Source organism: Bidens hawaiensis, unplaced genomic scaffold (genome assembly GCF_021521415.1).
Source record: "Bidens hawaiensis isolate Kalapana, Puna unplaced genomic scaffold, B.hawaiensis_p1.1 tig00046897_1, whole genome shotgun sequence".
In the NCBI taxonomy this organism is placed as follows: Eukaryota; Viridiplantae; Streptophyta; class Magnoliopsida; order Asterales; family Asteraceae; genus Bidens; species Bidens hawaiensis.
In genome coordinates this window covers 71,683-98,092 of record NW_027498386.1, presented here as the reverse complement: position 1 = coordinate 98,092, position 26,410 = coordinate 71,683, and the positions used below count along the sequence as shown (strand labels likewise).

The 26,410-nt window shown below is 38.9% G+C and overlaps 2 protein-coding genes across 2 annotated transcripts; both read left to right on the top strand.

Moving 5' to 3' along the window:
* Positions 1 to 337: 337 nt before the first annotated feature.
* Positions 338 to 3,500, top strand: LOC143596722 (uncharacterized). The gene is made up of 2 exons (XM_077075427.1): positions 338 to 3,314; positions 3,393 to 3,500. The coding sequence occupies exons 1-2, from the start codon at positions 339 to 341 to the stop codon at positions 3,498 to 3,500; spliced, it is 3,084 nt and encodes a 1,027-aa protein (XP_076931542.1). The 5' UTR covers position 338.
* A 2,748-nt stretch (positions 3,501 to 6,248) lies between these two features.
* LOC143596718 (chaperonin CPN60-2, mitochondrial-like) lies at positions 6,249 to 25,485 on the top strand. Its single transcript, XM_077075426.1, has 17 exons — positions 6,249 to 6,359; positions 6,461 to 6,592; positions 18,844 to 19,003; positions 19,089 to 19,264; positions 19,349 to 19,444; positions 20,104 to 20,208; positions 20,292 to 20,378; positions 20,473 to 20,562; positions 20,626 to 20,730; positions 23,928 to 23,996; positions 24,095 to 24,172; positions 24,258 to 24,353; positions 24,434 to 24,533; positions 24,621 to 24,724; positions 24,824 to 24,929; positions 25,189 to 25,267; positions 25,356 to 25,485. The coding sequence occupies exons 1-17, from the start codon at positions 6,297 to 6,299 to the stop codon at positions 25,483 to 25,485; spliced, it is 1,776 nt and encodes a 591-aa protein (XP_076931541.1). The 5' UTR covers positions 6,249 to 6,296.
* The last annotated feature ends 925 nt before the right edge of the window (positions 25,486 to 26,410 follow it).

Sequence of the window (26,410 nt, the reverse complement as noted above, 5' to 3'; positions counted from 1 at the left end):
CCTGTTTGAAACCATTGCATTCCATACCAATACGTATTTATTATAAATGTAAACACAAAAAAATGTGGGAAATTGCAATCCATATCAATTTGTATTTATTATAATTTTATAAATGTAAACATAAACAAAACAAAAAAACAAATTGTGTGAAATGTACAAAGGGGTCTGTTGACCAAGAATACATATTTGTGAATACAAATGGCCGAACTGATTTTCCAAGTCTTCAACAATAACACGTTTCTCATCATTTATGGATATATAAATAAACTACATCCTTAATCTAATGAAGCCATCAATTCATCAAAAAAAAATCATTTTTAGTGAGTTCTGGCTGAATAATGGGGAATAAGTGGGGTTTGGGGTTCTACCTCATTTTTGTAACTATTTATTTGGTTGCAACAATAAACACTTGTTTGTCTTGCTTTGAGCACGAGCGACTAGCTCTTCTCAAGTTCAAAGACAATGTCACTGATGCCTATGATATGTTGTCATCATGGGTTGGCGATGATTGTTGCAGGTGGGATAGAGTCATGTGTGATGATGTCACTAAAAATGTTGTAAGTCTTAATCTGAGAGCTTATCTTTTTGGTGGTGATGAGTACTTAGTTAGTAACGAGGTGAGCGCCTCTTTGGGAGAGTTACGGAGTCTGAAATACTTGGACTTGAGTGGGAATGATTTTCAAGATAGCCCGATCCCTGAGTTCATTGGATCCTTGAAACAACTAAGATACCTCAATCTTTCTCTAGCAAAATTCTCAGGTATTATTCCTCATCACATTGGAAATCTTTCTAATTTAAAGAAGCTTGACTTCTATGCAAACTCATTCGAGGTACATGATATGGCATGGATTTCTGGTCTTTCATCGCTCGAGTATCTTGATTTGGGTTATGTGCCTCTTAGTGGAGCGAAAAACCTTGATATGGTGTTTTACATGATTCCTTCGTTGAAAGAGTTGCATTTGTCAAAATGTGATCTTGTCAATTCTGATTTTGGTCTTCTTCGTAACTCGAGCACTACACTTTCCAAAATTAGACATTTAGATCTTAGCTCCAATTTTTTCGAAGGTCAACTTCCTCCCTTTTTTCTAAACATGACATCCTTACAATACCTAGATCTTTCATCCTTTAATCTTAGTCTCACACGGAACCTTGCAAACTTTCTTAGCATGATCCCTTCTTTGTCAGAGCTTCATTTGTCATCATGTAACCTCAAAGAGGCCCATCTGTCTCATATCCATCATAACTTCACTAGCCTTTCTAATATCCAACACTTAAATCTTAGCAAAAATTTCTTCCCATGGAGATTTCCATCCATTTTAGCAAACATGACTTCCTTACGAATCCTTGACCTTTCTGGTAGCGTTTTGAATTCATCTGTTCCAATCATGCCTAAACTTCAAAAACTTGACCTTTCGAATAATCAATTTAAGCACGTCGAGGATGTGGGAATATGGAGACAATGTTATCTAAAACAATTGAGGGTGTCTTCAAATTATATCCGAATGCAATCTCTTGACTCGCCAACAAACTCATCACAATGCTACCAATATGATTTGGAAAGTTTGGATTTAGCTGGGAGTTTAAATGGTACATTTCCAGAATCCCTCGGAAGAATGTCCAATTTAAGAGGCTTATATTTATCTCGTAACAAGTTAGAGGGTTCTATACCTGAATCGCTAGGAAGATTAAGATTATTACAAGTATTAGATTTACATGAAAACGACTTAACGGGACCCATTCCAACATTTCCCGAGAAACTTATAAAACTTGACCTTTCTTTTAATCATTTGAATGGTTCAATTCCAGAATCTATAGGAAGACTTGTTTCATTAGAATCATTTTCAGTGTCTTCAAATTTCTTAAGTGGGGCACTTCCGATTTCAATTGGCCGACTCTCCAAACTTCGTTCTCTTGATATGTCTCGTAATTCTTTGGAAGGAGTAGTCATTGAAGCTCATTTTGCTAAACTTTTGATGTTGAAAGACTTGAATGCAGATTCTAACAGTAAGTTGGCATTCAACTTTTCACGTGAGTGGATACCTCCATTCCAGTTGATCACCGTTGATCTTAGCTCTTGCAATCTTGCAAATGGATTTCCAGAGTGGCTTCGAAATCAAAGGAAACTTGATAAATTCGACTTGTCTCATGCAAACATTTCAGGACCTCTACCCACATGGTTGCGAAAGTTGCCCATCATTCGTTCCTTGGATCTCTCTAATAACAACCTTAGTGGGCCTTTAACAAACCTTCCTAGCGGGAGACCTTATATTGGTTTTGGTGATTTTTATAATCAACCGGAACTGCGTTTGCAAAACAACCTTTTCAATGAGTCGATTCCATGGTCATTGTGCACGAGGATAGATCTGGAACTACTTGATCTTTCTAGAAATAAGTTAACAGGAAATATTCCTAAATGTCTTAGGAATATGCAAAGGTTGAATTTCTTGATGCTAAGCTCAAATGGACTAAGCGGCGTCATTCCAAGTTTTGTAGGGCCAACTTCCACGTTGGTATGGTTACGCTTGAATGACAATAACTTAAGTGGTGAGCTTCCTCAAGAAATTTGGAATTTAAGTGCATTAATGTTCTTAGATTTGGGTAATAATGCATTCAGCGGAAAAATACCAGAATGGATTGGAGAAAAAGAAAGTATGTTGTTGGTTTTCAGGTTACACAAAAATAACTTCACTGGAGGAATTCCTCGATCTCTGTGTAAAAATGCATATCTTCGAATTTTGGATGTTGCACACAACAATTTAACAGGAACCATCCCTCGTTGTCTAGGAGAATTGTATGGTATGGCTAGCTCTCCTGATGGTGGACCTAGAAGTATTGAGGAGGGGGTGACTCAGGTAATGAAAGGTGTTGATCTTGACTATACAAAAACACTGGACCTTGTCATAAACATAGACCTTTCAAGCAATAAACTTGTGGGAGAAATACCTACAGAGTTAACTGCACTTCATGCATTGGTGGGTCTTAACTTGTCTAATAATCATCTTAGTGGAGGCATTCCAGATCACATTGGAAACATGAAAGCGTTAAATTCTCTCGATTTATCAGGAAACAACTTGAGCGGGCCGATATCTCCAAGCATTACAGATTTGAATTTTTTGAGCCATTTGAATTTGTCAAACAACAACTTGTCAGGACGAATTCCAACAGGGAATCAGTTGCAGACCCTCATCGATCCATCAATATATGTTGGGAACAAAGGTCTATGTGGGGCTCCATTGCCAAAGAGTTGCTCCAATCATGAAAACCCAATCACAATTGCCAAGAAGATATATGAAGCAACTAATGAGCCCAACAAGGTATGGTTTTATGTGGACGTAGCATGTGGTTTTGCAACAGGGTTTTGGGGTGTTATTGTAGTTTTGGTGCTGAAGAAGCAATGGAGACAAAAGCTTTTCATGTTTGCTGAGAAGACCATGGACAAGATACACGTTGCGATAATGGTAAGAGTTAATAAGATGAAGAGAGGAAGAGAAGCCATATAAAGTTAGTGTGTCTAGTCATTATATGTTGCAAATGATTTTTTGTATTTTCCTTGTTTATTTCTCCATGGCATTGTTAAATTTTCTTTCTATGAAACTATGTAGAAAAGAATGTTTTTTTCTGATAAGAAATTGATCTAATACTCATCTCTATAAACAATCTAAACATCTAAATCATGTTTCTTTAACATTAAGTTATATATTTAAAAAGTAGTGGTTACATCGAAACAAAATGCAAACGAGCAATAATCATGTTTGTTAATAATTCGAACTTTCTTCCATAAATAGTAAATATGTGCAATGACTTTAATAAAATGGCAAAATGATTCGAGCATGATTATTGTGTATATATGGTTGTGGCAATTTCAACCTTACACTTGAGCATGGCCATTGTGTATTTATAGCTTTGGCAATTTTAGTCTTTTTCATATATAAACCGGTTGATTTGCTTGTGTATTTTGTGATTAACTAGTTTTTCTACCCGGCGCGTTGCGTCGGGCAGCTGGCAAAACCCCAGCGTTGAAACCCGGGCGTTGGTAAAATTTGAGCGTTACAATTATGAGTCGACACGAATTCGATCAGTACCAGCTGCGTTCGTTACGACATTGGTAACATTGAAGGGTTAAAACACAAAAAAATAATTTGTCAAATTAACATATAAAACATTAAATATAAGAAAACAAAATATATAAGATTATGTTTATTTGGTTGGCAAACCCGAGCGGTGGCAAAACTCTTGTTGGCGGTCCCGAGCATTGAGGCGATAACTTGACACGAATTTGGTTGGTTTTAATTACATACGTTACGATACTGGGACTAAAAAACGGAAAAAATATAAAAATTGAGATTGACCAACGACCATTTTTTTAATGGGGGGGGTTTTGGTTGGTAAACTTGTCCATTGGTAAAGTGGAGCGTTGTCGGTCATGGGCTTTAAATAAGGTCGCAAGTCTATATGAACTCAGTTGGTTTCTATAGGTTTGTTATGGTATTAGAACTAAAACAAAAAAATGAAGTTTGGTCGATTTTCATTACATTTGTAATGGTAACTGAACTAAAAAAACAAACAAACAAAATGTACTGATCAATAGGGTGCCGCCAAGTGGCTCAATAGGCCACTTGCGGCACCAAACTTTTAAATTATATATAGTAATAATTGTAATTGATTAAAAAGCTTAAGATTAACAACTTTAACTAAAAGAAAATAGTTAAATGGGTTGAAAGTGGCCAAATTTAGAAAAATTAATTTTCCTGTAAAGCCCATGCACAACGACGTAATTATCAGGGGCACACTCTACCACTGAGCTAATAGTCCGTCGTGCTAGCCCCCATCGGAGCCCACTATGCCAAAAGCGAGAGAAACCCCATCCCTCTCTTTCCATTTTTCGTCCTCATGTCGCCAGTATGGTGACATGGGGACAAAAAAGGGGGTCTTATCAACTTGTTCCGACCTGAAATAATAAACTCATGAGTTTGGTCTTACTTCACTATCTAGAAACGAAAGAAGACACCTCCAAGTTTAACTCAAATGCATCTCCCTTCTTTTTGGTTGTGAAGCAGTGTCAAACCAAAATACCCAATAAGCATTGCTCTCACTGAAAATGAGGTGATCCAACCGTACGTACCAACCCCAATTTTGTGCACAAGATAAAGTTTGAACTAATTAATATCTTTGCTAATACTAAGTTTCACTGTAAACATTGTTAACAACGTAAAATAGGCTTAGTATACCTTACTTAGACATAGCCTTCTCTTTCGATAGAAAATCCTCCATTGGGATTGGATTTTAATAAAAGCATTATACCAAGACCCTTCAATTATGTGATTATGGGGGCTTAACCATAACAATAACCATAACTATAAGACCCATTCACATTTTAACTCACAACATTTAATGCTCCTTAACTCATGAAGGGAGTGATATACCACTCGTTAACTCTTACCAACTCAACTTTAACGTTTTGAGCGTTAAGGTATACCCCTGAACAACTTACGAAATGCGAGTATACCATTGTTAGGGATAAAAGTGCACAAAAAACCCGAACCCGGAACCGAACCCCAAAAAGAACCTGGAACCAGTTTTTTTTATACCCAATTTTTTAATACCCGAACCCGTACCCGTACCAGACCCTACCCGTATGGTACGAATAGGGTATGCATTTCGGTACTAAAACCTGAAAACCTGAACTGGTTCCATACCCGGGTTATTTCTATACCCGATTTATACCCGAAAAATACCTATAAAATACCCGAAAAATACCTCTAAAAAGTGCAACCTTTTAAAAAATCCACTATATACTCGAAAAATACATGGAAAAAATCCTGAAAATAGGGTTCTTTCAATACCCGAAAATAGGGTATTCAAATACCCGGTTCTATAGCCGACCCGAACCCGATGCATAGGATATGGTTTTTAGAGACAATACCCGAACCCGAACCCGACCCGGGTAATATCAAAACCCGATTTTTCTGTACCCAGTCATACCTGAACCCCAATTCATATCCAAAACCGGGTATTTGAAAAACCCGAATTGTTAGGGAAATAACATAAGTAGGGCTGTAGGGCCGAAAAGTATTTGTTTCAGGGCAGGCCCAATAACTTTTTCGGGTCGGATCATCAACCCAACCCGATAACTCAAGCTGGCATCCGGGTCATCGTAAAACCCTAAACCCAATCTGAACTACTGCTTCTGGATCCTTCTCTCTCTCGTTATATTATTATTAATATTCTCCACATAGTCTCAACTCATTCTACACTCTTCGACTAATCTAATAATAATCTCAACAACCGCCGCCGCAATGTACCGTGTCGCCGCCAACCTCGCATCCAAATCAAGGATCGCAAGAGCCAATGCTCAGCAGGTAATATTATTATTATTATTAATATTATTGTGTTATTGTATATATGTATAATAATATGTTATACGTGTTTGTGATATATTTGTAATTGTGTGGTGGTTCAGGTGAGTTCAAATTTAAGCTGGAGGAGAAACTATGCAGCTAAAGATATTAAGTTTGGAGTGGATGCAAGGGCTTTGATGCTTAGAGGTGCTGAAGAGCTTGCTGATGCTGTTAAAGTTACTATGGGACCCAAGGTTGTTTATAGATCTGTTTATTAAATCACAATACATTTCTTATTTGATGGTGTTATGATAAATGATAAAATGATAATTAACTTGATTTGCATAGGAGTTTTAGCTTCTTATAATAATAAAAATCTTATTTTTATCACAATAATGTTCTTTCAATAGCTCATTTGTTAACCTTTTGTGTAGGTTCCCTGGATGGATCTGCACGGGATATCTTGATCTACACAGGTGCGGAATCCCTGCGTAAGTCGTTACGAGCGTAGAACACGACTCAAACAAACACACGATACGAATAAACGAACACACGTTATATTATAACCGAAACACGTGATATAATCACTGAATACAGACTCAATACTCTCTGGTTCTCACGTCTCTCGACTCACACACGTCTGTATACTATTACCTTCAACAACTCTAAACAAGTCGTATAAATACACGACAACTTCGCCTGATATGTTCAGGCGAAGTTGTTGCTAACTTCGCTTGACTAACAAGTTCGCCTGATAAGCGAACTTGTCAGTAACTTCGCTTAAACATAAACAAAACACAATTAACATTACAGACTAGATTACAGACACTAGACTATGAACTACTGACATTATGCACCAACAGACTCCCCCTTGGCAGTAGCTTCATATCTTTATCTTTAAGCACTTGTCTTGTAATCTTCATGCATGCACTCCCTCTCTTACACAGACCGTGACTACTCGCTGATATTTCCTCGCTTCGTCTTTCCAAGCAGGAATATAGAATATCTTCTTCTCGTTTAACACCTGCAGATCAGCTTTAGATAAATTAACAAGATGCATCGGATCATACACTCTTAGCACTTCTTGTTCGTCTTCGTCTTCCATCACGGCTTCAGCAGTCTGGCAATCCACATACCACCATTTCAGATCTTTCAGCACATCTTGAGGCATAGTCTTCATTGGAACCTCTTTCAAACACCGAATCGGCTGATATTTCATCACCATCCAAGGTTTGCCATCTGCTCTCATTCCTCTTTCAGTATCTTCAACTAATTTTTCTTTCTATGGTTTTAACAACTCAAACTTTTTCTCTTTAATACTTTCTTTCCATACTATCTTCCCGATAACTCTGGCCATATTATCATCACTTCTATTAATCAACCCAAGTCTGGCCAAATCCTTTACCTCACACTCAGGTAAGGTATTTAGAGATCTCAACGTCCTCTTAAAGTATTGGATCCCATCATATCTTTTCACCACGAACACTTTTAGCTGTTCATCATATAACCAACAGATAATGCCTTTCTTTGACTCAGCGTACCCTTTAATATTATAACTTTTCTTGAACATTGTAGGTACCACTGGCTTCTTCGTTTTGATAAACCAATGAGCATAGCCTTCCTTCCATCTAGGCTGCTCCTCTCATTCTGTATCATCAACTACTGTATCTTCACATACATTCGACTTCTCAACGGTTGGAAGCTCGTGTTCAACATTCTCCTCTACAATTTCACCTTCTTCAACATCATCTTCTATCACTATCTGTGCACCAATCTTCTCAATTTCTTCTAATGGCAGCACATCATCATCACACACATCATCATCATCTAACATATCATCATCCAACTCCTTCAAGGCATCGATCACATCATCTCCCATCTCCTCGTCATCTACCATCACCACCTCATCACCACCAGAACCGCCAGCTGCACCTGCAGACTCCCCCTGAGCTGTGGTTGTCCCAAGAGCTTGAGTAGTTCTTGGCAACTCACCACCTGCACCTTTCGATGCATTGGGATCATCGTCTCTGTCATTCTTCTTCTTTGTCCTGAGCTCGTCGCCTTTACAGCTCGTCTCCCCCTGAGATGCCAAGAACTCCTTCATAGCATCTATAATTTTTCCATGTTCAACCAGGAGGAACGACTATAGTTGATTTTCTGCTACTAGGCGCTGAATAGCCTGGGTCTGGATAAGATTCACCCTTGATTGTTCTACCACGACCCGTTCAAGTGCAGCTATTCTTTCCGAGTCTGATAGGGTTGCATCGAAATCGAACCTCATGTGAGATATGGCTTGAGAAATCCTCAATGTTGGGCAAGGAAATCGGCAGAGTTGTCGTAATGGCGTGGAATATCCGCGAGCGTAGCAGGAATGTGATGATTTCGCGGAAATCATCTACTCCACTCGCGTCTGGGTCAAGTGTGATATACATGTTGTGACCCGGGAAGAACTGTCTTTGTTGATCACCTCCGTCATCACCGCCTGCACCACCTGCTCCAGCAACAGCAGCCATATCTGCAACAAACGAACCAAGTTAGATAAACGTTAAGGCATAACACAAGTTCGCTTGTTACCATGAGCGAAGTTGTGATAAAATCTGTATAGGCGAAGTTAAAGGTGGGGCGAAGTTGGGAACAACTTCGCTTCATCTTTAAGTTCGTCTAATAACTAATAAGTAAAAAGGTCCAGGCGAAGTTAATGATAACTTCGCCTCACTACAACATCGCCTCAGGCGAAGTTAAACCTCAGGCGAAGTTACGGATAACTTCGCCCAAACTGTAAGTTCGCCTGAATCTGAATCGGCGACAGTAAGGCGATTCGAACGACGTGCAGTTGGCGATTTTGGAGATCGAGGACTCAAAAACGCAAGATTTTAAGAACCTCTGGACGATTAGTTTGTTCATGACCACGTAAAAACAATGTTTGAAATCGGTTTTAAGGTCCGACCAACCGAGGTCACGACAGAGATCGAAACGACCGTCGATAAACAAGAATGAACATATAACACGAAGTACCGACACCACATACCGTGAATCGATAATCGAAACTGAGAAAGAAAAAAAAAAGAAGGATTCGAAAATTTTATCGATAAGTTCGCCGGTTGACAGGGAGTTAAGTTCGCTGGGTTTTTGAAATTATAATCCTGTTTGACCTTAAAACTTCTTTATATAGGGTCAAAGTTAGTACAGGCGAAGTTATCGACAACTTCGCCTATTCCAGGCGAAGTTATCAACAAGTTCGCCTGTATTTACAAAACACACCCCTATACTTTTAATAATTTTCAATAAAGTTTTAAAAACATCCTTTAAAGCGTTAAATGATACGATCAAGACCAAGTAACCAGGTATAAAATCAAACAATTTCAAAAGTAACAAAAATTTGAAAAATTAAAGTACACGGGATCAAATTTCAGTCTCGACGGGGACTACCTTGTTTTAGAAAAGATCCGAACAGGAATCATACTAATTTCGTGACTGTCACACAGATCCGTGTTCAGCTGTATTATGACATAAAGAAACAGGTTGTAAGCAGGTAATCTACTTAGAATAGTTTTCATCGTTTCTGTTATACGAGTTAGGTTCAATTAAGCTCAAAACTTAAGTGGGCAACAACTCAGAGATTATGATGCCTCCTATCTATTCTCAAAGCGTATTTGGCTTTCCCCAAGTCACCCCGAATTGACTTCAACCCATAGTGTCTGATTAAGTTTGTAAGTACTCTTCATCTGCTTCCCGTTCTCTTTCTTACTCCATGATTGAGAAGTCTTGACATTGTCAGCTCTAGAATGTTTCAATAACTCATAAGGTTTTTTTTTTTTTTTTTTTTTTTTTTTACGATAAACATGTACATAGACTTCAGAGTAGTAAACAACTGCAAGTCCCGAAACTGGATCACTGCAGTTTCTTCACACACTATCTTTACGGGAATCAGAACACTTACGGGCTCGTGTATGACTGGGTAATCGCTTTTCTGCATATCATTCGGAAAGATATATATGAAGACATGCAAAACTCTTAAGGAGTTTCCACGTAAAATCGAGTAGATTTAGTTAGTATCACTTCTACTTTTACGCACCATAAAAAGCTACCATGACATACAATGATTGTTCTAAAGCCTTTTACGCCTAATAACTTCACTAGTTAAGCACACAGAATCAGTAAATCTATCATTTTCCAAGGTTGGATCAATTTTCTGTTAAAACATAGTAACAGAACTTCTTACGAAGTAGTAGACTTGAAAAATAATTTCATTTCCCTGGAAAAATTTTTGACTTCAATCGCCCCGATCAGTTCAAAGTCTTCAGGTAAACGGTTATCCTGAGGATCCAATGGATCCGCTGGACCGACCACATACAAGTATGTGTCCTTCTAACTAAGTATGAACGACTAATTTTCAGCGAAAGAATAAAAACACATCATAAACCGCCCCGGTCACATTCAGTCATCTGGTTAATGGCAACCCTCAAACTCTACAAGTAGAAAATGAGGACCAAACATATCCGAGGATATGTCCTTCAAACTGAGGTAACCGACATAATTTTAAGCGATAGTGACATTTTTTTTATATATATGCACAAAAAGCATGGTTACTCGGGATTGATCATCCCATTCAACTCAACAAGGTTTTGAAATCTTGATTTTTCAAATGCTTTAGTATATAAATCAGAGAAATTATCAAGCGTATCCACCTTTTCAAGCACAATCAGTTTCTTCTCAGCACAATCCCGTATAAAATGATGACGTATGTCAATATGTTTAATTTTACTGTGCTTTACGGGATTATTAGTTACTGAGATCGCAGCAGTGTTATCAATACAAATTGGAGTAAGTGAGAAATTCAGACCATAGTCGCGTAACTGTTGTTGAATCCACAGAACCTGGGAGCAGCAGTTGGATGCTGCCATGTATTCTGCCTCACATGTTGAAATGGCGACTGATGTCTGCTTCTTGCATTGCCAGGACACTAATCTGCCTCCTAGAAACTGACATCCTCCAGTAGTTGACTTCCGACTCTGATTGCACCCTCCATAATCAGAATCTGTGTAAGCTACCAACTCCAAGTCTCCTCCCTTCGCGTACCACAACCCCAGCTTAGGTTTGCCTTTGAGATATCGCAAGATCCTCTTCACACCCTTCATGTGAGATTCCTTTGGGTTTGCCTGAAAACGAGCACAAAGACAAACTGCAAACATAATATCAGGCCTAGAAGCAGTTAAGTACATTAAAGAACCTATAATAGCCCGATACTGAGTTGGGTCCACATCTGCGTCATTGTCTGTCTCAGCACCCAATTTATGGTTGACGCAGATTGGAGTATCGAATGGAGTGCTGTCCTCCATCTTGAAGCGTTTGAGCACATCATGGACATACTTGGTCTGATGAATGAACATCCCATCCTTCTTCTGATCAACCTGCAATCCTAAAAAGAAAGTTAGTTCACCCATACCACTCATTTCAAACCTTTTCTTCATGACGGCCTCAAACTCCTGACACATGGAGACTTTTGATGCAGCAAAGATAATGTCATCCACGTAGACTTGCACCAGCAGGAAGTCGCTTCCTTCTCTCTTGAAGAACAACGTGCTATCTATCTTCCCTCTTTCAAACCCATTTTCAAGCAAGTAATCTGATAAGGTTGAGTACCAGGCACGAGGTGCCTGATGTAGTCCATACAACGCCTTGCTTAACTTGTACACGTGGTCTGGAAAGTCTAGGTCAGGAAAACCCGGAGGTTGCTCAACGTACACAACCTCATCAACTTTCCCATTTAGGAACGCACTTTTCACGTCTAACTGAAATACCTTCATCTTCTTATAAGCAGCAAATGCCAAAAACAATCTAATGGCTTCCAATCTTGCCACAGGAGCGAACACTTCATTATAATCAATCCCCTCTTGTTGATTAAAACCTTTAACGACTAGCCTCGCCTTGTTTCTTATAATAATCCCTTTCTCATCTCTCTTGCACTTAAAAACCCATTTTGTGCCTATCGCATGCACATTCTTTGGTTTTTCAACCAAAGTCCAAACTTCCATTTTCTTGAATTGAGCCAGCTCTTCTTGCATGGCTTCGACCCACGAGCTGTCCTTTAGAGCCATTTGATAATTCTTTGGTTCAATCTGGCTGATAAAGCAGGTGTACAAGCATTCGTTGATTATGCCTGTCTCCTTAATGCTTGTGTAAACACAGGTGTGCTCATTCAAGCTACGTCTTGTTTGTACACCGGAGGACACATCACCAATCACATTCTCCAAAGGGTGATCTCTATGAATTCTCGTGGTCGGAACCGAACCGACATGCAAATTGTCTTCCAAGTTAGAAGAGAGCTCGTCAATGGTTGTTTCTTGCTGAGAGTGAAACGGATTGAAAAATTCTTCTTCAGGAGAGGCAGCAGGGGTATCGATAGCATTTGATGAGGAAGGTTGACATTTATCAAACAGCTGTCTTTGCACTAGATTTTCTTCCTCATCAAGGATCATCTTCGTAGCAACTCTTTCTTCTACTTCTGCACTATCCAAATAAGGTATGTTAAAAGACTTAAAAAGTCTATCATAGTCGAAAAACTCAGCAGGTCCGTTGCTTGGTTTTGGCGGTTTGTAACTTGTGATATCGGTGTTACACACCACCTCAACCTTGCCGGTCGATGTATTAAAGACACGTCTGTTGGGAGTCCCAACAACATAACCGACTAAGATTCCTTCATCGGCTACTTCACCAAATTTAGAATTTGTCTTTAAAATCGAACAAGGGGACCCGAATGGTTCAAGACCACTCAAGTTGGGCTTCCTCCCATGCATAAGCTCATAACACGTTTTATTAAGTCTTTTAACAGTCAAGACTCTATTCAGGATATAACAGGCTGTAGCAACAGCTTCAGCCCAGAACACCACAGGAAGCTTCGAATCAGCCAGCATAGTTCTGGCTCCTTCAATTAACGTTCTATTCTTCCTCTCAGCCACTCCATTCTGTTGCGGAGTATACGAAGCGCTGTACTGGTGCTCAATCCCTTTCTGAAGGCAGAAGATCTCCATTTCAAAATTCTTGAACTCCGTTCCATTGTCACTCCTGATGAACTTAACCCTTTTATCCATAACGTTCTCAACTTTGGTAATCAAATTCTTCACCATCTGAGCCGTTTCATCTTTTGATTTCAGGAAATATACCCACGAATATCGTGAGTAATCATCAGTGATCACCAAGCAATAAGAAGTACCTCCTAGACTTTTAGCATTCACGGGACCGAAGAGATCCATGTGAAGCAATTCTAGAGTACTGACAATAGAATTGACCTTCTTGGTGTGATGGGATTTCTTGTGCTGCTTTCCCTTCTTGCACGCTAGATATTTGTCTTCAAAGTTGAAACTTTTCAAGGGAACGCCCAGCACAAGTCCATTCTTGACAATGTGGTTCATCTTCCGAAGATGAATGTGCCCCATTCTCCTATGCCACAATTCGGACTCCGATTCGCTCGCTTTTGTCATAAGGCATGATTCTTCCGTGGCCATTTCAGTCGACCTCATATCCATAATATACGTATTCCTCTCACGTGGAGCCTTCATCACAATCCACTCCTCTGGTATCTGAAAACCAGGATGCAACACAATCGCCTCATTCTTTGTAAAATGTACGGTGTACTCCTTATCACAGATCTGCGACACACTCAGCAGATTGTGCTTCAATTCTTCGACAAAGTTTACTTTCTCTAGAGTCATCTTTCCATTAGACACCGTTCCCATTCCTGTAATCTTGCCTCCACTTTCTCCAGCAAAGCTCACTCTTCCTCCTTGAACAGGTTTCAAATCGTGTAACAAGATTTTGTTACTCGTCATGTGCCGGGAACAGCCGCTATCCACAACCCAAAGATTATTGGCAGCCCTGTTCAACTGTTCCTGCACGATTAAAGCAAAAGATTAGAATCTAGGGACCCAAGACCAATTGGTCTTGGATCTATACATCCCGAACTTTGGCTTTCCAAAGTTAGTCTCTGTATAATTCATGTAAGTCCTATTAGTATACCTCCTTGTAGATTGATTGTGAGGCCTTCCAAACCTTTGTGAATTGAAAGAATTATAACTTACTGTTTGGTTATCAGCAGTGTGAAACTGAGATTGGTTTCTTTGAAAACCTGAATTAGTCTGATTTCTAAATTTTAAATGGTTTTCACTTTTACCAGTATTATAATTACCATTAGGCTTAGTCTCAGTTTTGGTATGCCTCACACCTCTGAATCGCTGCTTCAGAGGGCAATCTGCAACTAGGTGCCCTAATTGATTACACCTAAAACAACACCTATGCTCAACTTTCTTTTCAACAGTTGTTTTGGTTGTCGAGGCTGTACTACCGCCCGTTCGTCTCACATATGGTGGGACATAAGGGTTTAGCGGAGAACTCTTTTTAGTTGTTTTATCTTTCTCTCCACTATTTGGTAATACAACCTCCTCCTTTGTCTTACCCGACTCGAATGACTTATCCGAATCTGATGAGACCGGACTCGGAACAGAAATTTTAACACTTGACACAGGCGGACTTGTTTCGCCTCTACTAACATCTGGTTCTTTACTAGTTACCTTAATTGGAACTGTCTGAACAACCTCAAAGTCAACAGATTTCTGATTACTAGGATTAAAAGTGTAATTGTGATTATAAGGTGGTGGAACCTCATGATAACCAATTCCTCCCCTCTTAACTGAGGAACCTTGATCACTAACAAGGTGATCAAGAATAGCAGAGGAATTTCTGAACTGCTCAAGTTTTCTATTCAGTTCCACCATTTTCACCTGGTGATCAGCAATCTGTTTTTCTCTTTCAGCTATTAGTTTGGTTTTTTCTTCCAAAACTTCATAGCTTAGATCAATCACTTGAATTTTTTCAGCAAGTTTTGCTTTTAGACTTTTAATATCTTTTTCACAAGCTTTTATTTTAACTTTATAGCTATTTTCTCTTGCTTTTGTAAAATGATGATCTTCTTTTAGAGTTTTAAACTCAGCATCCAAACTAACATACTGATCAGTTATAGTTGCTAATTGCTCAGACAAGTTTTCACATTTAGAACAAGTAGGTTTAGAACATACCTCGGAGAGCTGGTCTTTAGCATCAGCCATGAAAGCTTTTTCTTCTCCAGTAGCTTTCTCACCTTCTTCATTTTCCACATTCGCCAAATTTGCCTGTTCAAAGATTTCTTCAGAATGCAGGTTCCAGTTATATTCACCATCTTCTCTGGAAATCATGGCACTATAATCTTTACTACCCCCATTATGCTGTGTAGACTTGCCTTGACCACGTTCTACACGCTCATTTCTGCACTCCTTAGCAAAGTGGCCGTTTTGCTGACAGTTGTAGCATCTTACCTTCATCTTGTCAAACCCTGGCCTTCCACCGACAAACTTTCTTCCGGTCTTTTTCATAAACCGTTTCACTCTTCTCACGATCATAGCCATCTGCCATTGCAGATCCATTTCTTCCATATCATCAGCATCAATCTGGTCATAGTCTTCATCCAACATAGCTGGATCAACAATCTTCCCCTGAATGTAGTTCTCATAGGAAGCAATAAAAGAAGCATAGAGAGCAAACTGCTCTTCAGCAGATTTGACACTCATAGGCATCTTAGAGTAGTTGTTGCTAGGAATACTTGGAGAGCAACTACTCTTGCTTGCTTGCGGTTTAGATGCACTAGATCCACCTGCTACAAAGCAAACATCACCATTCGTGTTGACTGACACATGCCCCTCATGTGATGAGTTGGCGCCCGACTCTCCCTTCGAGTAATAGGCAGCTGATTCAGTCTTCAAACCTGAACTAGAGTTGACTTTAGCACCATACATACCTGGATCTTGAACCTGATCCGTAGGTGTCTCCTTTCTAACCATGTTAAGCTCAAAGGTTCGGAGCTTGTTAACTGCTGTCTCAAGGTCATAGTCAGCAAAGTCTTTATCTTCTCTCATCAACACAGTATACATCTCCCATTTTGGTGGGAGAGCATCAAGAAGCTTCTCAACAATCTCATTTTCTTTGTATGCAATTGAATAGTTGCTGAGTTCAGTCATCAGATGATAATATCTGGTGATGATATCATCAAGTGATTCGTTTTTCAGATACTTGAAGACCGAGAATTGAGTTTTGAGCAATTTGATCTTCGAAGCACGGATTCCCACATTTCCTTCAAACCGTTTCTCAAGAGCTTCCCAAAGCTCTCTTGCTGTCTTGTACTTTCTAAAAGTATGAAGGATCTCTTGTGGAAGAGCCATAGTGATAGCAGCATGAGCCTTGCTCTCGGCCTCATACATCTTTTTCTCTTCTTCTTCCATTTTGCTGTACTTTTTGATCTGATCACGACCTTCGTACTCCATAGTTGGTGGAATATAACCATCCTGGATGCATACCCACATTTTTGCATCCTGGTACTTGACATATTGTTCGAACCGATCCTTCCAAGCAACGAAGTCGGTTCCTTTAAGCAACTTTGGGGCATTAGTAGCTGACCCTGCTTCTACTTCCATCTTAACTAACTCTGAGATGTTAATTGACGACATCTTTCTCAAAAACTAAGAAACCCGAAAAAAAAAATTTCTTCTGAAAAGTACTGTAGGCGAAGTTACGGATAACTTCGCTTAAGTCTTAACTTCGCTGAAGAACTTCGCTGATTCTTAACTTCGCTTGAGGTAAGCGAACTTAGGAGGTAGGCGGAGTTGTAGAGTACTTCGCTTGAGTTAGGCGAACTTGAGAAGGTAGGCGAAGTTGTGGATAACTTCGCTTAACCTTATATCTTCGCCGAAACCCTACGAACAGTGACGGCAACTTCGCCTGATGAACACGAAGTTTCTGCAGATCTGATTTCTGGGTTTTTCGAGGTTTTTGACGGTGTAAAGGGTTGAATACGATGGTAGGAGGTAAGAATGACACAAAAACACAGAAAACACGTCCCGCGAATAGTCGAAACGGGACGATTTCTACACCCGCGTGAATATCCCGAACCACACAATTGAGCAATCGCTCTGATACCAATTGTAGGTTCCCTGGATGGATCTACACGGGATATCTCGATCTACACAGGTGCGGAATCCCTGCGTAGGTCGTTACGAGCGTAGAACACGACTCAAACAAACACACGATACGAATAAACGAACACACGTTATATTATAACCGAAACACGTGATATAATCACTGAATACAGACTCAATACTCTCTGGTTCTCACGTCTCTCGACTCACACACGTCTGTATACTATTACCTTCAACAACTCTAAACAAGCCGTATAAATACACGACAACTTAGGCTGATATGTTCAGGCGAAGTTGTTGCTAACTTCGCTTGACTAACAAGTTCGCCTGATAAGCGAACTTGTCAGTAACTTCGCTTAAACATAAACAAAACACAATTAACATTACAGACTGGATTACAGACACTAGACTATGAACTACTGACATTATGCACCAACATTTTGTAATAAAAATCCTATTTTTATTACAATAATGTTGTTTCGATAGCTCATTTGTTAACCTTTTTGATAAAAATCCTATTTTTATCAAAATAATGTTGTTTCGATAGCTCATCTGTTAACCTTTTTAATAAAAATCCTATTTTTATCAAAATAATGTTGTTTCGATAGCTCATCTGTTAACCTTTTTGATAAAAATCCTATTTTTATCAAAATTATGTTGTTTCAATAGCTCATTTGTTAACCTTTTTGATAAAAATCCTATTTTTATCAAATAATGTTGTTTCAATAGCTCATTTGTTAACCTTTTTAATAAAAATTCTATTTTTATCAAAATAATGTTGTTTCAATAGCTCATTTGTTAACCTTTTTAATAAAAATCCTATTTTTATCGCAAGAACTCGCTAGGCGCTGGTGAGGTACCAACCAGGGATTAATCGGGTTGGTTATATACACACACAAAAACCTTTTTATATATAGTTTTCTGTTTTTTATATATGGCGATTTGGTTTGACTAGGATTGATTTGGCCCGACTAGGGTGTTTTAGTTCCTTATAATGATAAATATCATTTCTTTTTTCAGAATAATGTCCTCTCAATAGCTCATTTGTTAACCTTTTCGTATTTGTAGAACTTGCTAGGCGCTAGTTGGCCGGTGGAGTACTGACTAGTGATTAATCGGGATTAATCTGATTGGAATTTTTATATGTAAACTTCGGTTTTATATACACACAGAAAAACTTTTTTGTATATAATTTTCTGTTTTTTATTTGTATCTTGAAAATGGCTGGTGATTTGGTTTGACAAGGACTGATATGGCCCGACTAGGGGTGATTTGTTCGATTAGCGACTAAGTTGGCTGATTAGCTAAAAACTTGTCGGTTGATCTCCAACTTATTAGGCCAATTAGCGACTGGTAGTTTTCTTGATTTTCCCAGCACTGTGCATACTCTAATCTAGATTTGTTACAAACTCTGTAGGAAGATTGATGTTATATTGCACTTTAAACTCTTGTTTGTTTTAATGGTGTTTATTGACACGATAGCTAATTTTAAACCTTTTTTAAAGGGACGGAATGTGGTCATAGAACAAAGTTATGGAGCTCCCAAGGTGACTAAGGACGGTGTCACAGTGGCAAAGAGTATTGAGTTCAAAGACAGGGTTAAGAATGTTGGTGCTAGTCTTGTAAAACAGGTTGCTAATGCCACCAATGATGTTGCTGGTGATGGTGAGTTTTTTTTAATTTTCTTATTTCTGTATTTTTTTAAAGTTGAATCATTTTCTTAAAGCTTACATGATTCATTATATTTCAGGCACCACTTGTGCAACGGTTCTCACACGTGCAATCTATTCTGAAGGCTGCAAGTCAGTTGCAGCTGGAATGAATGCCATGGATCTTAGACGTGGGATCACCATGGCTGTTGATTCAGTAGTTACTAACTTGAAGAGTAGAGCTAGAATGATTAGTACATCTGAAGAAATAGCTCAGGTGTGTTAGGTTTAGTAAAAGTTAGTTAATTTTTAGTAATAAATAATTAATTACTAAGCGGTTTTGCTTCTTTGGCACTGAAAGGTTGGGACAATATCAGCAAATGGAGAACGAGAGATTGGTGAGCTTATTGCCAAGGCTATGGAGAAAGTTGGCAAAGAGGGTGTTATTACAATATCTGTAAGTTATGCGTAAAGTTCTTACTTTTAGGCTTGTAAAGAACCGAGCATTCAGTGAACCGTTTTGCAGGAAGTTTGTTTATGTTCGTTTATTAAATAATTTATTAAATAAACGAATGAACACGTGTCTCATTTGTTTGTTTATGTTTGTGAAAGTTCGTTTAAGTTCGTTTATGCTCATTTGTTTGGGTTCATTTTTGTTCATGAATATATTCATTTGTATTTTTAGGCTGTTACAATTTAGTCTAGTTTTGATAACTTTTTTGGACCAACTCATTTTTCATATTTACTTTTATCTGTTTTTAGCATAGTTGTGTTCATTTGTCTATGTTTAATATTCAAACGTGTACGTTCGTGACAGTTTGTTTATAGTGTTAATGAATGAACCTAAGTAAACACTAACGCGTTCATTTTCTTACTGAATGAACAAGGACGAGACAACCCTTTTCGTTTAGTTGTTCGTGTCCGATTGTTTGTTTGGTTAAAGTTAAGCCAAAGAACATGAACATGCTTTGTTTGTTTTTGTTCAGTTTGTTTACAAGCCTACTTACTTTCATTTACTTTAACCATGCAACCACTAGACTTGTGAAAGTTCAGATCTTTAGTGGTGTGAACTCTTAAAAACTTAGCATCTTTAATTGCATTGATATTCTGTTGTAGGATGGGAAAACACTTAACAATGAATTGGAAGTTGTTGAGGGAATGAAGTTGGACCGAGGCTATATATCACCTTACTTCATCACCAATACAAAGAACCAAAAATGTGTAAGCATGAAAACTCATCGAAATCATTAATAAGAAAGTCTTTGATGCTTACAACATTTATGATGATTTCTCTATTTCTGCAGGAATTAGAAGACCCTTTGATTCTAATACACGAGAAAAAAATCTCTAGCTTAAACTCCATTGTTAAAGTTCTAGAACTGGCTTTGAAGGTAATAAATGATTGAATATACATGATACTTGATACTTAGTTTTTGTTGGTTATTTTTGATTGAACTCATTGTTTACTATTTTTACGCATTTCAGAATCAAAGATCACTTCTGATTGTTGCTGAAGATATTGAAAGTGAGGCATTAGCTACACTCATTCTTAACAAGCTCCGTGCTGGCATTAAGGTATTAAATTACTTTTTTTTCCTTGTATCTATTTCTTAGTTTTCTAAAACATATTTTTTGTAGGTCTGTGCCATTAAAGCCCCAGGCTTTGGAGAGAACCGAAAGTCAAACTTGCAAGACCTTGCAGTTAGAGGTGCACAAATCGGTTTTTTTGAAAAAACCGGTTCGGTTATTAACCGGACCGGTTTTTTTTATCCAGAAAAAAACCGGTTCGGTTAATAACCGGACCGGTTATTAACCGGTTTTTATTGCTGAAAACTCAAACCGGCCAAACCGGTTTGGACCGGTTTAAAAACCGGTTAGAACCGGTTATTAAACCGGTTTTTTATAACCGGTTTTTAATAACCGGTCTAACCGGTTAACCGGTTTTTTTTTTTTTTTTTTTTTTTTTTTTTTTTTTTTTTTTTTTTTTTTTCTTTAGGGTTTAGGGTTTAGGGTTTCGTTGTTAGCATTCTTTGCTTGGAAGATTAAAAACACATAACTTTCATTTATAGCTTTTACATTAAAAATACAAACATTAAATCGTTATCGCATATTCGTAACTCAAAAATACAAACATTAAAGAATGCTTAGACACGATTACATTAACAAGTTGATGTTTGTTACTCATTTTCTTCGCTACCCGATCCCGAGCTATTCCTTAGGTAATCGTCGTACGCGGCTTCTTCATCGGTCATTGGTTGAATGTGTCCTTGATTGACCTCGTCTTCATACAAGGCCGCCTCATAGTCCATTTCCCCCTCGAGTGAGCGTTGATGTTGTGCCCTGTCTAAAGAGTCCAAGTAATCCTTGTAGCAAATCGACATCTCTACAGCTGCTGGAGTGAGTCGAGTCCTCCTAATCGATATAACCCTGCCAGAAACAGAAAAAGCAGACTCCGAAGCTACCGTGGAAGCTTGGACCGTTAGTAAATCTTTGGCCATGGCGGCGAGGATCGGAAACTCATCCTCCTTACCTCTCCACCAAGCCAGCAAATCAAGACTTCTAAATTCATCCGGAGTCATGTGTTTCACAAAGTTGGTACCACCATACCTTCCAAGTTCACTGCTTGGGGTGTTTACCCTTTGACGTTTACCGGCGTCTTCCCAAATCATGTAGTACATCCCCATTTCAAGGTCGGTTTGGGATTGGGATTGGGCAACAGCTCTTAACGAGTCATGAATTTGGGAAGACGACCCGTGTTTTGTAAGGTAAACATCATACATGTTTGCCAATGTGGTGTTGAAATCATTCTTTAAAGTTTGGCTATAATAGGGGTTTTGATCGTCGTTTAACCCTAGCTCATCACAAATTTTTTCTATTAAAGCTTCAACACCACCAACATTGATGCAAGGGTTTAACGCAGCCGCACAGGTCAAAACAGCGGGTAGTTGTTGAAAATATTTTATAAATTTTTCTTTCATTTTTGCACCCATATCAAAATAAGGTGCACCCCTACAATGAATTTCAGTCAACTTTGTGCACATGACAGCAATTTTTGGTAAAGCAATGGGGCTTGTTGGATAGTAAACCCCGGATAAACTAGTTGTGCAAGATTTAAAAATTTGAAGAACCTCCGTAACGATCTCAATCAATAACCAGTTTCTAGGATCGTACGGTGCACATTTACCCCTACTTGACATTATTTGATGAAACGCAACTAGTGATTCTTTTTGTTGGATGGCTTTCTCAAACATATCACAAGTCGAGTTCCATCTTGTTGGACAATCCCAATTGGGCCCCAACCATTGACAATTAGCTTCATCACAAAATTTTTTGTATCTTGAAAATGTTTTATTGTTGCTAAAAACATCTCGTAACATTCTTTTAAAATTGTTTCTTTGCGTTTCGATCACGTTTAACCCATCTTGCACGGCCAAGTTGATAATATGTGCAATGCATCGGCTATGAAAAAACGCTCCATCACAAATAGGTTTATACTTTAATTTTAAATGGCCAACCGCGGCCGTATTGTTGGACGCGTTATCAAACGATATTGAAAAGATTTTATCTTCAATCTTGTATTGTCGAATGACTTTATCCAAGAGTTTAAAAATATTTCTACCCGTGTGCGGGTAATCAAACAATTGAAACGCAACGGTTCGTTTCATCATTTGCCACGACCGGGGGTCAACCCAATGAGCCGTCACACAAATGTATGAGTCGGGCGAACCATTAGGTACCGACCACACATCCGTTGTTAAGTTCACACCAGTTTGTAAGTTTGAAAAGTATGAAATTAGTTCGGATTTAGCGTTTTTCCATGCTTTAAGCATATCTCTTCTAAGGGTCGAACGACTTACGTGTTGGTAGCGTGGTTGAACATACTTTTGCATCATCTCCGTGAATTGAGGGTTGTCGAAGTGGTTGAAAGGAAGTGATTGTTGAATCACAAAGTTGCCAAACTGTTGACGTACCGCTTCAAGGTCGTACGTAAACACCGTTCCTTGATTCGTCATCTCCGGCTGCGAACTACTTCCGGATTCGTCCTTCAAGACCTTGCAAGAGGGCCTTTCTACATGAGCTCTTAAACTGGAGTTTGCTTCTTTGTTATAAAACTTCAAACAATGTTTGCATCTAGCTTTTTGGGTTCCGTTAGACATTTCGCATAGGTCGAAATGTTGCCAAATATCTTGGTTTTGTTTCGTGGGGATGACCCGAACGACGGTTTCTCCCGTGTTCGAGGCACCCATGTTGACCGATGAAGCAGCACTTTGGGAGGCCATGATAATCGACTACGAATTAAGAGTGGTATACTCGAGTATGAAATAAACGACTACGAAAGAAGAGCGTTTGGAGTTATAATCGCGTATGAAATAAACGTTTAGAGCTTTTGGAGTTGTATAATCAAGTGTGATCTAACCAATACCCAACCTAAACTATATATAGATGTTTGTGGGGGTAAAAAAACCAAAAAAACGGCTAAAAAAACGGGCAAAAAAAAAAAAAAACGGCTATAAAGCCGTTTGGTAACGTTCGAAAACCGGTTTAACCGGTTAACCGGTTATTAAAAAACCGGTTAACCGGTTTTTTTATAACGGCTATAAACCGGTTATTTTAAAAACCGGTTAACCGGTTTTTTAATAACCGGTTATTAAAAAAAACCGGTTTTTTTTATAACCGGTTATAAAACCGGTTTTGGCTCCAAAAAGTATAACCGATACGTAAACCGGTTACGTAAACCGGTCAAACCGGTTTTTAAAAAAACCGGTTTTTAAAAAACCGGTTTTCCGGTTAACCGCCCAAACCGGTTCCGTAACCGGTTTTTTTGAACACCTCTACTTGCAGTCCTTACCGGTGGAGAGTTTTTTTTTATACTTAACCATGATTATCATGCGTCACTTTTGTAACCCTAATAATAAAATACGCTTGCAAATTTGGTTTAGGTCATAACCGATGAACTTGGCATGAATCTAGAAAAAATGTCACCAGAAATGCTAGGAACTTGCAAAAGGGTAAACCCTAGCTTTCTCACCATTGCTATTATTTACTGTAACTGTATATATCTGTGTATAAAGTTATGCTAAGTTTTTGAACACATGTATAAATTTAGGTTACAATATCAAAGGATGATACGGTTATTCTTGATGGTGCTGGTGATAAGAAAACCATTGAAGAAAGATGTGAACAGGTTTGTTATTTGTACACCAACCGATAGTTATTAATAAATGAATTTCAATACGACTTACATGTATTGTTTTTTTATATTGTTACAGTTGAGATCATCAATCGAGTTAAGCACTTCTGACTATGATAAGGAGAAGCTGCAGGAGAGACTAGCTAAGCTCTCTGGCGGTGTTGCTGTTTTGAAGGTTTGCCTTTCATCTTTATATTAACAACCTTATTAGTTATTTCATTATAAAAATGAAATAATAAGTTATAAATTGATCAGATTGGAGGAGCTAGTGAAGCTGAAGTTGGTGAGAAGAAGGATAGAGTTACCGATGCTTTAAATGCTACAAAAGCAGCAGTTGAGGAAGGAATTGTACCAGGTAAACTTAAATTTTAAGCTAAAACCAAAACGGGCTAGATCAGTTTTTTTTCTTCTAATTTGTTAACGTTAACTTATGTATGTGCAGGTGGTGGTGTCGCTCTTCTATATGCTTCAAAGGAGCTTGAAAAGCTTCAAACCGCCAACTTTGACCAGAAGATTGGTGTTCAAATAATCCAAAATGCTCTCAAGGTATATACTTTAAATCCATCACATTTTATATTGTACATTAAATAACCAATATCATCAATTTGCTTGTTTCTTTATTTTATTTTGTTTTTTTATGTGAAGGCACCGGTGCACACAATTGCTTCTAATGCTGGAGTCGAAGGTGCGGTTGTTGTTGGAAAATTGCTGGAGCAGGATAACCCTGATCTTGGATATGATGCTGCTAAAGGTATCTCTATATACATACATACATATACATGTATGTGTGTGTGCATCTCTCCTTATACTCGTGTGTCATGAATTTACGTTTCTTTTAACTATGATATGATGCTGCTAAACGAGCCCGTGCCAGCCCGTTTAATAAATGGATTAGCCCGACCTGAATCTGTTTATGTTAACCGATCTTTATGTCTTCATGGTTGAATAACCAATCTTTTTACTCAACATGATCATGATGCTTAATATTATCATTATCGTTTTTCGAATAGGTCAATATGTAGACATGGTCAAGGAAGGAATCATCGACCCCCTGAAGGTTATCAGGACAGCATTAGTAGACGCTGCAAGGTAACTTTAGCTTTATACCCCTTCTTACAAAACCATTCATACGTTTTTCACATGTAAAAACTAAGTTTCTTTTTATTGTTGTATTCAGTGTGTCATCTTTATTGACCACAAACGAAGCTGTAATCGTTGAGCTTCCAAAAGAGAAGGAATCACCGGCAATGACTCCAGGCATGGGTGATGAAGAAACACTAAGTGAACCCTGGGCAGATTATAGATAATCTGGGGGTTAAGTAATGTTTCCCACGAGGATGAGGTCTAGCAGAGAAGGTTGTTCTTCAGGGGACCTGCAAAACAGACACCGTAAGCTCGTCACTGAGAAGGGGGGGTTCCTCCTTGTGACCACCCTCCGGCGTGAGAATCAGACTAGATTGCTCTGAATATAAGTGTATATTAAGAGATTGCTAGATAAGATTGAGATATCAGATCCTGTCCTTACCATTCCAAGGTGTTGGAGTATTTATAGCCGAAGGTAGGTTTCCTAGAAGGTACAGCCGGCTGAATAGTATTCCTGTTCCACCAACAGTGGACTACGCACAGGACATGCTGGTTGGTGGATAGGCTACGGCCAACAGTAAAGGTCGGCTGTATACTGTTCCTTTACTGCCGGCTACGCATTGTTCCACCAACTGTAGGCTGCGCACGTCCCATCGTAAGGGTTGGTGAGTAGGCAGCGGCTAATAGTGACAAACAGTACTAGAGGGTGCTCCTCCTCGTATTGTTGTTGGTGAGCTGTCACCCTGTGATTGGTTCATGGGCTGCTCTGGTCAAATTGTCTGTTCCGCCCATACCTTAGTAGGTATAGTACGAAAGACCTTCCAGAAGCATACGGACTGGCTCATTTAGGCGGGAGTATTCCCGCCTTGCTCATGCCTTCATGTGACTACTGAAGTAGCGAATGCCTTGTGCGTGTAGCCTTGCTGTTAGTGCGGGTAGCCTTCCCTGATGGCTTGTATCCGCAGCTGCGGGAACAGGCGGGGTACTTTACCATTGGGAGGCTTTCCCTGCGGGTACAGCTGGCGTACTGCGCGTAAGGTTCTCTGAGCATGGTGGGTCCTGCTGGAGCAGTTGGTCATTGCGCAGACGTCCCTATTCAAGGTGAGTCTTGCGGGTCCAACTGGGCTCTGCTGGGACCTACCTCTTCAA

Excerpts from the sequence above, each read along its gene's own strand:
- LOC143596722 (XM_077075427.1), top strand. The coding sequence starts at position 339 with ATGGGGAATAAGTGGGGTTTGGGGTTCTACCTCATTTTTGTAACTATT. Across the intron at positions 3,315-3,392 it reads CAACTAATGAGCCCAACAAG|CAATGGAGACAAAAGCTTTT; the intron begins GTATGGTTTTAT and ends GTGCTGAAGAAG.
- LOC143596718 (XM_077075426.1), top strand. The coding sequence starts at position 6,297 with ATGTACCGTGTCGCCGCCAACCTCGCATCCAAATCAAGGATCGCAAGA. Across the intron at positions 19,265-19,348 it reads CATCTGAAGAAATAGCTCAG|GTTGGGACAATATCAGCAAA; the intron begins GTGTGTTAGGTT and ends TGGCACTGAAAG. Across the intron at positions 24,930-25,188 it reads TGGATATGATGCTGCTAAAG|GTCAATATGTAGACATGGTC; the intron begins GTATCTCTATAT and ends TTTTTCGAATAG.